This window comes from Frieseomelitta varia, unplaced genomic scaffold (assembly GCF_011392965.1).
Source record: "Frieseomelitta varia isolate USP_RPSP 00005682 unplaced genomic scaffold, Fvar_1.2 scaffold_228, whole genome shotgun sequence".
In the NCBI taxonomy this organism is placed as follows: domain Eukaryota; kingdom Metazoa; phylum Arthropoda; class Insecta; order Hymenoptera; family Apidae; genus Frieseomelitta; species Frieseomelitta varia.
This window is the reverse complement of record NW_025109955.1, coordinates 606,228-619,588: the sequence shown is the minus strand read 5'-3', so window position 1 is coordinate 619,588 and position 13,361 is coordinate 606,228. Positions and strand designations below refer to the sequence as shown.

At 42.8% G+C, this 13,361-nt stretch overlaps 1 protein-coding gene across 3 annotated transcripts in view; it reads left to right on the top strand.

Annotated features, from left to right (window-relative positions):
• Nucleotides 1–13,361, top strand: part of LOC122527605 (protein O-mannosyl-transferase TMTC1-like) — a 348,996-nt gene that overhangs the window by 253,065 nt on the left and 82,570 nt on the right. For all 3 annotated transcript variants that reach the window (XR_006306375.1, XM_043651935.1, XM_043651936.1), the window contains exon 8: nucleotides 13,074–13,195. Coding sequence is in view for 2 of the 3 variants with exons in the window: in XM_043651935.1 (XP_043507870.1) it covers nucleotides 13,074–13,195 (122 nt within the window). In the remaining variant the exon portion in view is untranslated. The remainder of the gene's footprint in view (nucleotides 1–13,073; nucleotides 13,196–13,361) is intronic.

Here is a 13,361-nt window from a genome sequence, read left to right as displayed (position 1 = left end):
CTCACCGATCGATGCGCTGTACGTGCTCGAAACTTGGTTATCCCGTGCATCATCTTGAAAACGTGTAAACAGGCTTAAAGGTTTGCTCAACGAATTATAAGACGAGGGACTCGCCGATCTTGCCGGTTCTCTCTCGCCGGAATGCGATTTAACCTTCGCCGAAGATACAGGATCGTACGGCTCGCTGTTACTCGGGACTTTTTGCTGCGGTTTTGCAAACTCGTCGGAACTGGATTGCAGTTTCTTTGCGAATTTAGCGTCTAGCTCGGAAGATATCGTTGGAGAAACAGGAGGCAAAGGCTTCCCCGACTTTGTGCTTTCTTCTTTCTCGTCTACCAGAGCACCAGCTGCGTTTGTAGAGCTTTCGGTCGTTGAGTCGTCGATGGGAACGTTTATTTCGCTTACATTTACTTCTCGGTGTTGATCGCCAAGTTCAGATACCGAAAGTGTTTCATCGTCTTCTGACAAATTTCCTATCACACTTTCCCTGTTCTTTTCTGCTTTCGAATTGTATCTTTCGATACTTTCTTTGCTCGAGCCAGTTTGAGTTGGATCTTTGAATTTATTGTCGAAATTATTTTCGTCAATGCTGGACGTGCTCGGAGATTCGATCGATGTATCAGCGTCAGTTTTTGCGTCGAGACTCGATTGTTCTTTCAGTTTCGATTCGTAAGTTATTTTCAGTGGCTGATCATCTAAATTATCTTTAGGGGCATTAGATGCATAATAGAATTTGGTACTGAATTTCGAGTCATTCTTTGAGTCACTTGGAACTGTAGTTACAGCCTCAGAGTCATCACGTGAATTAATTTCAACAGTATTTGTCGTGTGAGATTTGACTGATGCATCAGAGTCGAGTCTTTCTTTCAAATTCAAGTTTGATTGGTCTCGCGTACTTGACTCGTGAGTCACTGTCTCTAAGTTACTCGCAGTCAAAACTGGATCTTTTAATTTACCGTACGAATCATTCGCAGCTGTGCTGGATGCATACTGAGATTCTATTGACACTTGAGGATCAATATCTTTTTTGGAATTGAGCCTTGATACTTCTTGCGCTTCTGATCCATACGCCACGTTCAATGGGTTAGTTATTATTAAAGTTGGTCCCTGATACTGACTGTGTAAGTCATTTTTAATAACATTAGACGTATAATGAGAGTTGTTAGTTGCTATTTCAAAATTGTTCCTTCCTTTCAGACTCAACTCGTTTTCTCTGTTTAATTCATAAGACACTTCCTCCGATTTATTCAATGTTAATTCCTTCGATTCACTCTCAACATCGCCACGTCTAGCATTAGATTTTAGATCAGTATTTTTTTTCAAACTTTTTCTCAATTCATTTTCAGTATCTGAATCGTAAGTTATTTTCTTTGAGTCGCTTGAGCTATCATTTAGAGCAGAATCTTCGTATTTACTCGCAACGATCGTATTTGGTGTGTTGTCTGACTTAATTGATACCGTATCACTTGCTGATTTATTTTCTACATTTAATTTCAAAGGATCTCCGAAATAATTCTCACTCGAAACCTGCTTATCTTCCGGTTTAGAATATGTCCTGTGCTCTTCCAAGGGAACATTCTGTCGTTGTTGTTGCCTCAATCCAGGGGACCTTGTTACCGCTATTTCGGCTTCGGTTAAAGGTCTCTGTATTTGCGTTTCTTTTTCATCTTCCGACGTTCCATGCAAATCCCCCGCGGACTGCGATATTGTATGTTCAGCATCGTATAATTTATCTTTGTAACTTTCCGATTCCTGCGTCGGCCTCCCTTCAGATGTTTCTTTGTTTAACTTGTTGTCAAGCTCGAGTTTTGTTCCCGCGCTCAAAGGCTGGTCACTCTTCCCAGAGTTATAACCATCGATACGCGGCTCGTTGCTCCAACTTTGAGTTTGATTTTCTCGATTCAAAAGAAGCTTCAACACGGGATCCTCCAGTTTCCCCTCACCGTGTTCGACGCGTTCACCGTTACTCAACAAATTATCCTCATCTTCTGCAGCGTGTGCAATCGTCGGCGTCTCTGATTTATGATGGTCGCCGTCGTAAATATCTAGCTCCAAATGTTCTCCGTTCGTATCGTGCTCTCGATCCAACGTATCGTTCGTATTTTCCACATTCGCGTTCCCTCGGACGCTTAATAGATCATTCTCGCGAGAGGGATCTACTTTCGCCTGTCTGTTGGCATTCACCCCGACGTCAGTCCTGTAGTCACTTTCGTTAAGTGACACGCTCGCGCGCGACGTATCCGCGGCGCTATTTGCAAATTTAGCATCTCCCGAAGCGTGTCTCGAAGCTTCGTTCTCGACAGAAATGTCGTTAAACCCGTTTGCAATGCTCTCGGATGCTCTTTCCGCTTCATCGTCTCTCAATCTCTTCGCATCGCGAGCGCTCTCCTTCCCTTTATCTGTTGAATCTTCATTCGCTCTAAACGATTTCACCTCGGGATCGAATTTTGATAGACGCGCAGCACCCGTACGAGACGTTTCACCGCCACTGGGTGTTTCTTCCGAAGTAGCTTCAACCGGCGGCTGATTAGATCGTTCGTTATCAGTCCAATTAATAGGACGTGCCGCGGTAGCTCCGGGTAAACGAGATTTAATCGTATTTTCATCCATGTTTAAGGAGTGAGGTTCGCTGGTTGTTTTGGTATTCAAAGCAGGCGGAACACCCGTCCCGTGGAACGCCTCGAGCACGTTGTTGTCGATTAATTGCCCCGGTGCAGATGGCGTCGCGTGCTCGTCACACTCTTTCGCGTCGTTTCTTGTAATTTCGTCGCCGGAACTCGAGTTGTTCGACGTTGTTCCCTCCCGTTCATCATTTCTCCCAACAATTTTAACGCCCAAGTGGGGCAATGAAATTCTATCTGCCGATGTTTTCAGCGTGGACGATGATTCCTTCCTTTCCCCGTTATTCACAGTCTCCTCGATACCTGCGCCAAATCCTTTTTCCAACGCTTTCTTCCCGTTCGAATGGCGCGTAATCGATTCATTTTCGTTTAGAACTCCTCGTTCGTCTACGTACAAGCCGTTTGATCCACTTCCCTCCGTCGTCGAGGCTTGTTTCCGCGCGATATCGATCCAAGGCTTGTCATCCCTCCGAGACACCTCGATTTCTGATCCCTTTGTCGAATCCTCTCCCTCGGCTCTGTTTATTTCCTCATCGCGATCGTCACGAACGTTGTAGTAATTCCTAATCTCCTCGAAATTTTTCGCTGTCAACATTCTGGCGATGCTGAGAAGATCGTCGCTTTCCAGCATCTCGTCAGACGTCGTGTCGCTCCCTTCCGTTTCGTTACTCTCGCTGCTCGCAAGTGACAAATTACCAATCATTTTGGAATCGCTGTGTTTGAACGAACCATCCTCAGCCATGTTCCCTCCCCCCGTTGTTCCCTCTTTCTCCGATTCTTCCTCGGACGCTTGATTAATTGCAACTGATGATATATTACGCTCGCCGGAGGTGGCAGTATTACCGGAGAATTTAGAGCTTCGCGCAGAGAATGAGTCGGGCGCTCGTTGCAAGTTTACGCCATTTGCCACTGTTTTATCTTCATGTCGTTCTCTGCTTCCTGTCCCCAGTCCCTTCGTTTCATCTGATTTTAATTCGTTGTTTAAATTTAATTTCAAAGCGTCGTCTGTCCTCGCTCTTGCACGAGATTCATCTTCACTCTTGTACGAGAATGCCGATATTTTTCCTCGCGACGAGTCAAGCGTATCCCTCGCTTCGTTCTCGCGGGGATCGGTGTCTCTTTGGTTTCCAACCGACTGTTTCGTCGAAATGTTAATACTCGAATCGAATGTCGACGCATCGTCTGTTCGCACGTTCGAACGACGTTCTTCGTTCGCTCCGGTCTCTCGATATCCCACTTCTTCAATATGTTTCTGATTGCTTTTATCAGGGTCAATACTTTCACGATCGGTCTTGAAGTAATTTTGATTCCTTTCACCAGGATCAACATTGTCGCGTCCTGTATATTTCCCGCCGCTTTCACCGTCGTGATGAATATTTTCTTGATTTTCAATAAATAATCGAGCCGAGGGATCGATGTTCGAATTAAAGTTCGATGTTTCGCTCAATTTTTCCTCCCTATCGTCAGATCCATTTTCTATTTTAGCCAGCGGCAAATCAAGCACATTCTTCGCGTTTGCAAAAGTCCCGCCTTCTCCCGATTTGTTTTCTACTGGATCAATGCCTTCGTGATTTTCTATTAACAATTCCGCTTGGACATCGGTATTCGAATTCAATCTCGTTTCCGTACTATGTTCACTTTCCACTTTTATTTCTGGCGGATCAGACTCGTCTTTTACATTCGTAAGTGTCCCACTTTTTCTGAAGTCTCCTTTCTGTTCTGCGCGATCCTCGCTACTCTCAGTAGTATCAGTACCTTTCTCATCAGACTTTATGTACTTCCGACCACTTTCGTTCGAATCAATACCTCCGCGATTACTCTTGTCAATGGGAACTTTAGTATTAATATCACGTTCACTTCCCAAGTTATTGTCCTCGATTAAACCGTGCGTTTTTGATTCGATCTCTTTCGCCGATTCTTTCGACAAAGGTCTGTTATATTCGTTCCTTTCAGATTCACCCGAGTTAACAACTGATCGATCAGCTGTTTCGTTTGGCATCTCCGACGTTGAGTTGTCAACCTCGTTCGTTTCAACATTTTTGTTTTCACTTTCGTGTTCCCTTTGCGCATCCATGCTCGGCACTTTATTCTTGTCACTCTCGTTTCCTTCTGTCGATACTTTCTGAGACGCAAGCGAGTAGCTGTTGTCCCCTTCAAGTTCATCAGAATATCCTGTGTTACTCAAATCGCCGAAATTTACACGCGAACCACTTTGGTCTTCATCAGCAGTTCTGTTCGCAGAATCATTCTCTGCGTTCGTGTCGGTTACTCCGAAAATATCGTTTGAGCGAGACGCTTCGTTTTCACCCTGTAGCTCCGTAACGCGTGCATCGTCAATCGCCACGGGGGATCCGTCTTCAGAATCCGTCTTCAGACTCCCAATTCGTGCACCGAAACTTGACAGATTCGTCGCTCGATTCCCGTTTAAATCTTCTAACGAAATTCTCTCGCTCTCCCGCGATGTTTCGCTAATTTCATTCGAAGGCGTAACGAAATCGGTGCCGTTGGAACGTCGATCGCTCGCGATATTTAACGATTTTGTCGCGTCAGGCTCGTTTTCTGATGATTCATCGAGTTTACGCGCGAGGTACGTTTCGTTATTTTCCAACGTTCTGTTGTTTTCCTCACGAATTCCCGGCTCCTTTCCCGTGCTATTTACCCTCGCGGATGATGCACTAGCTCCATTACTCTTTTCGTAAATTTCGCCGCTCACAAATGCCACTTCTCCCGCGGTGACCGTTATCGCTGATGGCGAGCCATCTTTTCGTAATTGCGCTCCTTTTATTAATGCGTTATTTCCCTCCTTCGACGACTTGTTTTTACCGCGCGTTCGACTCGGCTCTACGTTTTTCCTGCCACTGTCTCCCGACGTATCGCCTCTCGTTTCAAAGCCTTCTCTTTCGGCAGTTGCTTCGCTCGACGATAATTTCTCGCCGTTTATTTCCGTTCCAACGAACGATAGTCCTACTTCCTCCTTACTTTTATTTTCAGCTGCTTCGTATTTTCTTTCGTGTTTTGTTTCCACCCGATCCGCTCTCAGGTTATATTTACCGTCGGATGCTTCATCAGCGCTTGCATCCTCGCGCGAGGTAACTCTCTCATTTCCTTTGCCTTTATTTTCTGACGTATCACGTTCCCTGTGCGCGTTCAAAGATTGTTCGCGAGACGTCGCCTCGTATTCTTGCCTCCTCGATTTATTTCCCTCGGCTGAAGGTTCAAACGAAGCCCCGTCACGAGTTACATACGACTCCTCGTGCTTGGCGTTCCGACGGCCTTCTTTAAATATTTCATCGTTTTTAATCTTGGCAGTTCTTTCTTCAAAGCGGTCATTTATTGCGTATTTCGCGTGCTTCCCTGTCTCCCGCTCAGAGACAGAGTAATTTCCATCTATTTTCTCAACGTGCTCGTTGAATTCATTGTGCTCCTCTTCTTCTGAAAATTCTACACCCTGTTGGGTGGTTGTGTTTTCTTTTCTCGCAGTCACGCGCGAATCATCAGAAGTCGATAACGCGTTGCCGCGATGCTGCGACTCGAATCTTTCAACCGATTGTTCAGATTTCTCTGTCGTCGGATCGTGTTTCCTCTCTTTCTCAAGATTTCCCGACTCTCTTTCCGTTCCTTTCAGCCTCTCCACTTTAAATTCGTCGCTTCCCTCGTCTCCTCCCTCAATTTTTCTCGTCTGTGAATCTGAATTCCTCGCCGACTCAAATTCTTTCTTCTCTCTCGCGTCGCCCGACTCAAATTTGTCTGATTTTAGATCGCCGATCACCGAACTTTCCGCTTCAATGTTTCTTCCCGGATTATATTCTTTCCCCTTCGGATCCTTCGACACCGATTTATTTCCGTCATTCGCGTCTCGCCATTGAAGTTCTTTTTCACGCGAGTTTTCCACTTTGAACTTTGTTTCCTTCGTCCTGTCTGACGCATCGTGTTGCTTGTTCTTAGTATTCTCTTCAGACTGATCCTTTCCAATTACATTGTTCACTTTGACACGTTCGTCAGCTTCAGACTTCTTCCTCAAATCTTCATTCTCGAGGTACCCTACACTCGTCGAAGTCTCTGTATTTGCGTCGAACTCGAAATTTTTCATTTCAAAATCTTTCGCCCTCTCTACATTTTCTAATCCAGTTTTCCCTTCAGTCGCATTGTTCATCCCATTCTTCGTCTCAGACTTCTTTCTTGAATCTCCTCCCTCGAAATATCTCCCCTCCTCCACGTTAGATTCTCTACCATTCAAATTCTCTTTCTCGTATTTGCTATTATTTAGTTTGTCGAATTCTTTTAGAAGCTCCCTTGGATCCTTCGTTCCTTGCGAATTCACGCCAGCTCCCTCGCCCAAAGACGTCCTTTCGAGTTGAACATTTTCCTCGTCAGAGTGCAGTCCGTAATCATTGCGATCTCCCCATAAAGCATCACGTTCTCCCGTCCCGTCCCGAATCAACGATTTTCCACGCGCCGCGCGCGTCTCCTCGCTAGACGTTGATTTCTCTCCGATACGGCCGCGACGTTCCTCCGCGTCGACGCGAACTGATGTTTCAGCTGCACTCTTTTGTTTATCATACACTCGGCGAGCACCTTGCCGAGTGTCTGTGGTCGCCGGTCCGTCGACATTCGTGAAATTCCACCCGGGGTCCTGTATTCGTCGATTCTCCTCGTATAAATTTCGCCATCTCTCGCTCTGCTTTCTCACGTCCAGCAATCGTGCGATATTTAATCCCGGGGAATCTTCTTCGTTCGTCACTTTCGATTCGTCGTTCTCGGCCGATATCTCGTCCGTTTCGTTTTTCACAGGCGGCGATGGCCCAACACTTTTCTCCACCTCTGATTTATCGCTCGCATTTAGATTCGTGTCACGATGCGATTGCGCTTCGTTGCCAATTAAGTTTCCGTCTTTCAGAGTTGAGTTTAAATCTTGATACAAGCGGCGGTCTAGTATCCCGTTGCTAATCAACTTCTCGTCTACCGCGCTTTGATCCGGCCTCGCGACGCTTGATTCACGAGCTGTCGATTCCTCGTAGTTTTTCCCGTAGTGTCTTGCCGGGTCCTGCGACTCAACCGCTGGCAAAACAACCGGAATAAAAAGAGATTTATCGCTCGAAAGCCGTTTATTTTCGCTCGGTTTATTGTGTACTTTAGGTATTTTCACAGGTAGTTCTGCAGTCGACGGTTTATCAGCTCCCATCACGGCCATTGTCGTGTTATCGATCGAAATATCGCCGAGTAACGTCTCGTCACTTTTTACGTCAACGTTGACACCTACGTCGCGATAATCCTCGCTTTTACTTCCGTGCTCGTCGTCTTTAATTAAATATTCCCTACCGTCCGAGCGATTTTGTTTATCCGATCGTGAGTCTCCCTTTTCCGATTTCTTCATTTGAGAATCTGGACTGTCTTCTTTCAAACGCGATTCAACATTTGCTTCGTATTTTTGTCCAGTCACAGCAGAAGCGTCCTTTCTTGCTTCTTTCGTTCCCGATTTGGCATCGTAAGTTGCATCTGAATCGTATTGTTCCGTTTTTTCCAAATGCGACTCGAAATCTGCTTCGTATCCTTTTCGATTCGTTGTAGAAACATTTTTCTCTGCTTCCTTCGTCTCTGATTCAGAATGTAACTTTTCCGATTTAGGATCACGATCTGTATCTGAATCATCTCCCTTCAGTTTTTTCAAATGTGATTCAACACCTGCTTCGTACTTTCCTCTAACTGTCGAAACATTTTTTTCACCTTTCGTCTTTAGGTCGGTATTTCTGTCATATTTTTTGTTAATTGTATTTGAGACATTCTCTTCTGCTCCTTTTGTTTGCGATCTAAAATCATAAGTTGTACCTGAGCCATTTTCTACAACATTTTTCAAACGTGATCCAGGATCTACTTCATATTCCTCCTCAGTTTTACTTGAATCATCTTTACCTGTTTCCTCCGAATGTGATTCTCCAAGATTTGTTTCGTGTTTTTCACCAGTTCCACTTGCACTATCGTTTCCTCTTTCTTTCAAATCTAACTCAGGATTTGTCTTGCCCGATTCACTTTTATCAGCTTCTTCCAAACGTACTCCAGTATTGATTACACGTTCTTCTTCACTTGTTTCTGACCTTCTGTCTTTCTCTTTTCCTTCTTGCCAGTCTGATTCGAGATCCGATTTTTCGTCAGTTACACTCGAATGACTTTTTCTAGCTTTGTTCGAAAGTAATTTAGAATCAATCGTATCTTTTGCATCACTTCCTTCAGTCCCGTTCAAAGATAACTCAACATTTGTTCCATAGTTTTCTTCGGTTGTACCTGCACTATCTCTCGGTATTTCTTTCAAAACTAATCCAGTATCTGTTTCATACTTTGCTCCGCCACCGTTCTCTGCTTCTTGCAAATGTGATTCAAGATTTTCATCGGTATCTGGATCGCTTTCTACAGCTTCTTTCGAACTCAATTCAGGATCCATCTCGTCATCTCTCTCAATTTTACCAAGCCCATCTTTCTCTATCACTTTCGAGTTAAAATTCGGTTTGTATTGTTCTTGATTCTCTTCGGTGATCCAAGAGATCTCTTTTGCCAACTCGCTGGAATATTCTCCAACACTGTTCACGCTCGATCGCGACGATTCATAATTCTCGTTGATCGTCTTTTCAAAGTCAAGGCCAACGTCCTCGTTGTAATTTACCAACTGTCCCGTGTTCGAGAACGACGCATCCCAATTCTTGGCTCCCGTTTCGTAGCCCTTGCTCCTCGGCTTGAACAACGATTCCGTGAATATGCCCGATCTGAATGGCAGCACGAAGAACAGCCAATTGTTGCCAAAATCGTCGTCTCGGAACTTCTCCATGTTGTCCAATTTCACGGTGCTCAGCTGTGCCTTGGCGTTCGCCAGGATTTTCTTTATCTCATCCTCGTCGTCCGGATCTTTCATCGCTTTCGTGTATTCCGAGATCGGGAAGTCAGTTAACCATCTGCGGCGACGATTCTGGCGCGACTCGTAAACGACAGATTCGGGTTTCTCAAAGATGGACGCCAGCAGGGATATTATTGGCGGAAAATTTCCTGTTCGTCTAGCGACTCCCTGTATTTGAATGAAGATTGACATGGGGAACTGTTTTCTTTTTCTATTTCGTATCGTAGCGTATATTAAAAAATTTCCTGACGATTGAATCTCAAAGGCTGACAAAATTAGGAGAAATTTTGCAACTTTCGGATCAAATGTACGTTATTACCACTTTCTGGAATGTTTGAATAACATTGATTACATAGAGTAATAAGTTAAATTCAATTTAACTTCAGCTGGACTGTTGATTTTCGTACAAATTCAGACTTTGGAAATTATAATTAAAGAAATAGAGCGATGATGGAAAATTACTTTAGCTGTAAAATATTGTGGAAAGAACTGTGGTTCATATCACAATTGTTATGAATAAAACTCTGCAGTCTCATAGCAATCAATGTCATTCGTTTCTTGACGATGAATTTATTATATTATCTATTTTCAAAATATTTTTATACGTACACATATTTTCGAGTATGTGAAACTAATTAGTTATTTCTCATCTGATAGAATTATTTATTAAATGTATCGAAATAAATCTACCATGAGCACATTAGTCCATTAGCTGAATATTCCATATTCACTTTGAGATTGTACGACGTGTAATTAATATATACATGGCTTTGAAAACGCGATAATAATAAAAAAGGGTAGTAACATGGAAACAGTTACTTTAAATATATAATCAACTAAATTTTATCCACAAAATCTAACGATCGTAAAAAAAAAAAAAAAAATGGAAAAATCAAAATTATCTTCCTTATCCTCCAGCGATCCTTTTCTCATTAAGAAATTAATGAAGAAGAATAGAATTCCTAGAATTCCACAAATGAAAAAAATGTAATACGAGAAAAGCATAGACGAAAAGAAATTCAAACAAGCAACGATGTCTTCTGCAATTTTGCGATTCGAATGTTTCCACCCGTAAGAATCATCTCTTTTCAACGTTTCAAGGACCAATGCAAAGTTACCGATGAAACTTCGAATGTCTCACGGCGAGACGAGATTAAAAAGAAAAGGGAGAGAGGCACGGCCTTTCGTTTCTCGCCCGTCACTTCAGACATCTATTTTTCAATGAATCCGGCAAACCGGAAGAAAATCGAACGATCCGGCTGTCGGACGTCGCAGAAGCTTTTGATCATCGCGCGGCGCGTCCAAACATACATATATACATACATACATACATACATACATACATACCTGTGTAGCCGCGAGGCGAAGGAGCAACCCTCCCCAATCAGTTCCGCTCGAAGCCTCTTGCACTGATCTCATTTCCCGCCGGGTTAATCCAGCCTCCCTCGCGCCTGATTTCTGTCGTCCATCCTCCAAAGAACTCCTCGTTTCTCGTCCAACCGCCGAGACGATGGCTTCCTCGTCGTCGTCGATGCTCGCACGATATTGTTCCGGCCACGTTCCCGAATCATTTTGTTCCACCGTGTGCTCGTTCGACGTTCCACTTGGAATTATGGACGAAACAACGACGAAGAGAAACCACAAAAGGATCACTGCTGGTGTCCTCATCATCTTCGGGAAGCTTGGATACTATTACTCGTTGTTGGTGTTACGTCGATTATATACTCTGGTGGCAATTGTACAAACAGTCTGGTTTTCGAACGTCGTACGTCGAGTACCGTTGCGATTGTTGTTCCAAAATATTCATAATCCGCATATTCGCGAAAATTCTAGTTTTCGGTAATTGGTACTTCAAATTGGTAATTTCTTCTTTTTTTTTTTTTTTATTGTAACTTGGCCAAATTTCTTTTGATTGCAATAGACTATATTTGTAGTAAGCGTGTACATGAGTTTAAAAAATGGGATTTGTTTCTTTATCGATGACTGACGTATTTCATTTGTTGTTCAATGGAGTGATTCTCTTGGAAAATCTAAGTTTTCGCTCTGTTTCTCTTGGTGGTCGTTTCGTAATGACTGAAGTAAATAAGAATTTAATTTGTAGAATAGTAAATAAGAATTTAATTTGTAGAATATTCGAGGTACGAACGAAGATATATATAGTATATAAAATTTTCAATAGAAATCTGTATTACAATTCTACCTAACTACATCCACAAAAGTACAAATTTTCATGAAAGTCCACAGTCTCAATCCACATTAATTATTAAACAAATTATTAAACCCGATTACAGTTATTCTGCAATTATATTAATTACAATAATTATTAAACTGTCTGACGAATTATTAACGCGCAATGAAACTGAAAAATTTCCGTCATTTCGTTACTATTTTTTCAATTATGTTTAAAAGGAAAATCTTCACTCTGCATGGATCTTTTGTGTTCTTATTATTATAATTTGCTCAATTCACGATATATATTTTCCATCTATCACATTCCTACGCTGGAAATACCAAGCGTGAATTATCAACGGTTCAACAGGCTGGATTTTCAGGTCACGCATAAAATTCAAACTTCGAGGTAATTCGAAAACGAAAGGCGAAACGGGAGAACGGGAATTTCTCTTCGGGAAATTGCAAGGTGAATAAGAACGGTCGATTGGATCGGCAAGTCGAAACTGAATTCGACTCGTTCGTCGAGTCGCTACCTTCTTTCGAAAGTTTCTTTCTCCCACTTTTGCCTCTATAATATTTGAAGATGGTTACCGCATTTGGGCAAACATTTAGACATCGAATCGAAGGAAAATATTATTATCACAAATGAACACACTAGTCCATTTATTTGGGAAAGGAAAGGAAAACTTTCAAGTTTACAAAACTATCCTTTCGCGAATTATCGCGATATATTCAACGTCAGATACACACGAGTGTATTGTAGTTCTTCAAATAATTAACAAGTTCGCGTAATAGACAAGTTATATATTCCATATATCGAAGGAGACTGCTTTACATTTCCCACTAATTGTATTTTAATAATTTTCGCACGAACGGTAATACTCGGTGGCGTAGGTATATTGTACGCCGGGAAGCAATTCAACCGTGAAATTAAAATTAAAAACGTTTAATTAATTTCGTGCGTTTGATGCTGCATTAAATTTAATCACGGGAATGAAATTTGAAAATTGAAACAACGACGGAGACGCGTCGTGATTATTTTCATAACTTGATACGTTGAGCCCGAGGTATCGAAGCAACTCAATCCAGAAACGGATTTCGAAATATAAAATCACCAGAGAACTCTCTACCCGTTAAATATGCAATATTTTTTTGTTTTCTTGGCTCGTAAAACACAGAGAACACCACATTGACACGATTCTGTGACGCGATTTCGATGCTTCGCGAGGCAAAAACGGTAACGTCGCGCGCTACCTGCCTTTCCTCGTGGAAAGTTCATTTGATAAGCGGTTAGTGGTTGACGCAACGTTCCACGGGGAAACGCGGAGCAATTTCGTTTTCAGGGTAGAACGCTTTTCCCAGCAGGTCTAACGCAGCGACTTGCGTTTCATTTTCAGCAACAGAGGCACCCGCCTCTTCTTCTTGGTTGGATGTTCCTGGTACTGCCGTTCCTGCCCGCATCCAATCTTTTTATTACCGTTGGATTCGTCGTTGCGGAGCGTGTACTCTACTTGCCCAGGTAATTGATAGAATCTTGTCGTTCGTTGTCGTTGCCGAGATAAACGTGAACGTGAAAGAAAACACACGTGTTTGGGAAAAGATGGTAATATGTATTTAATCGTATTTAATAATAAAGTGTTGCGTCAGTGTATTACACATATAGATGGGTATTTCATTTTATTTTG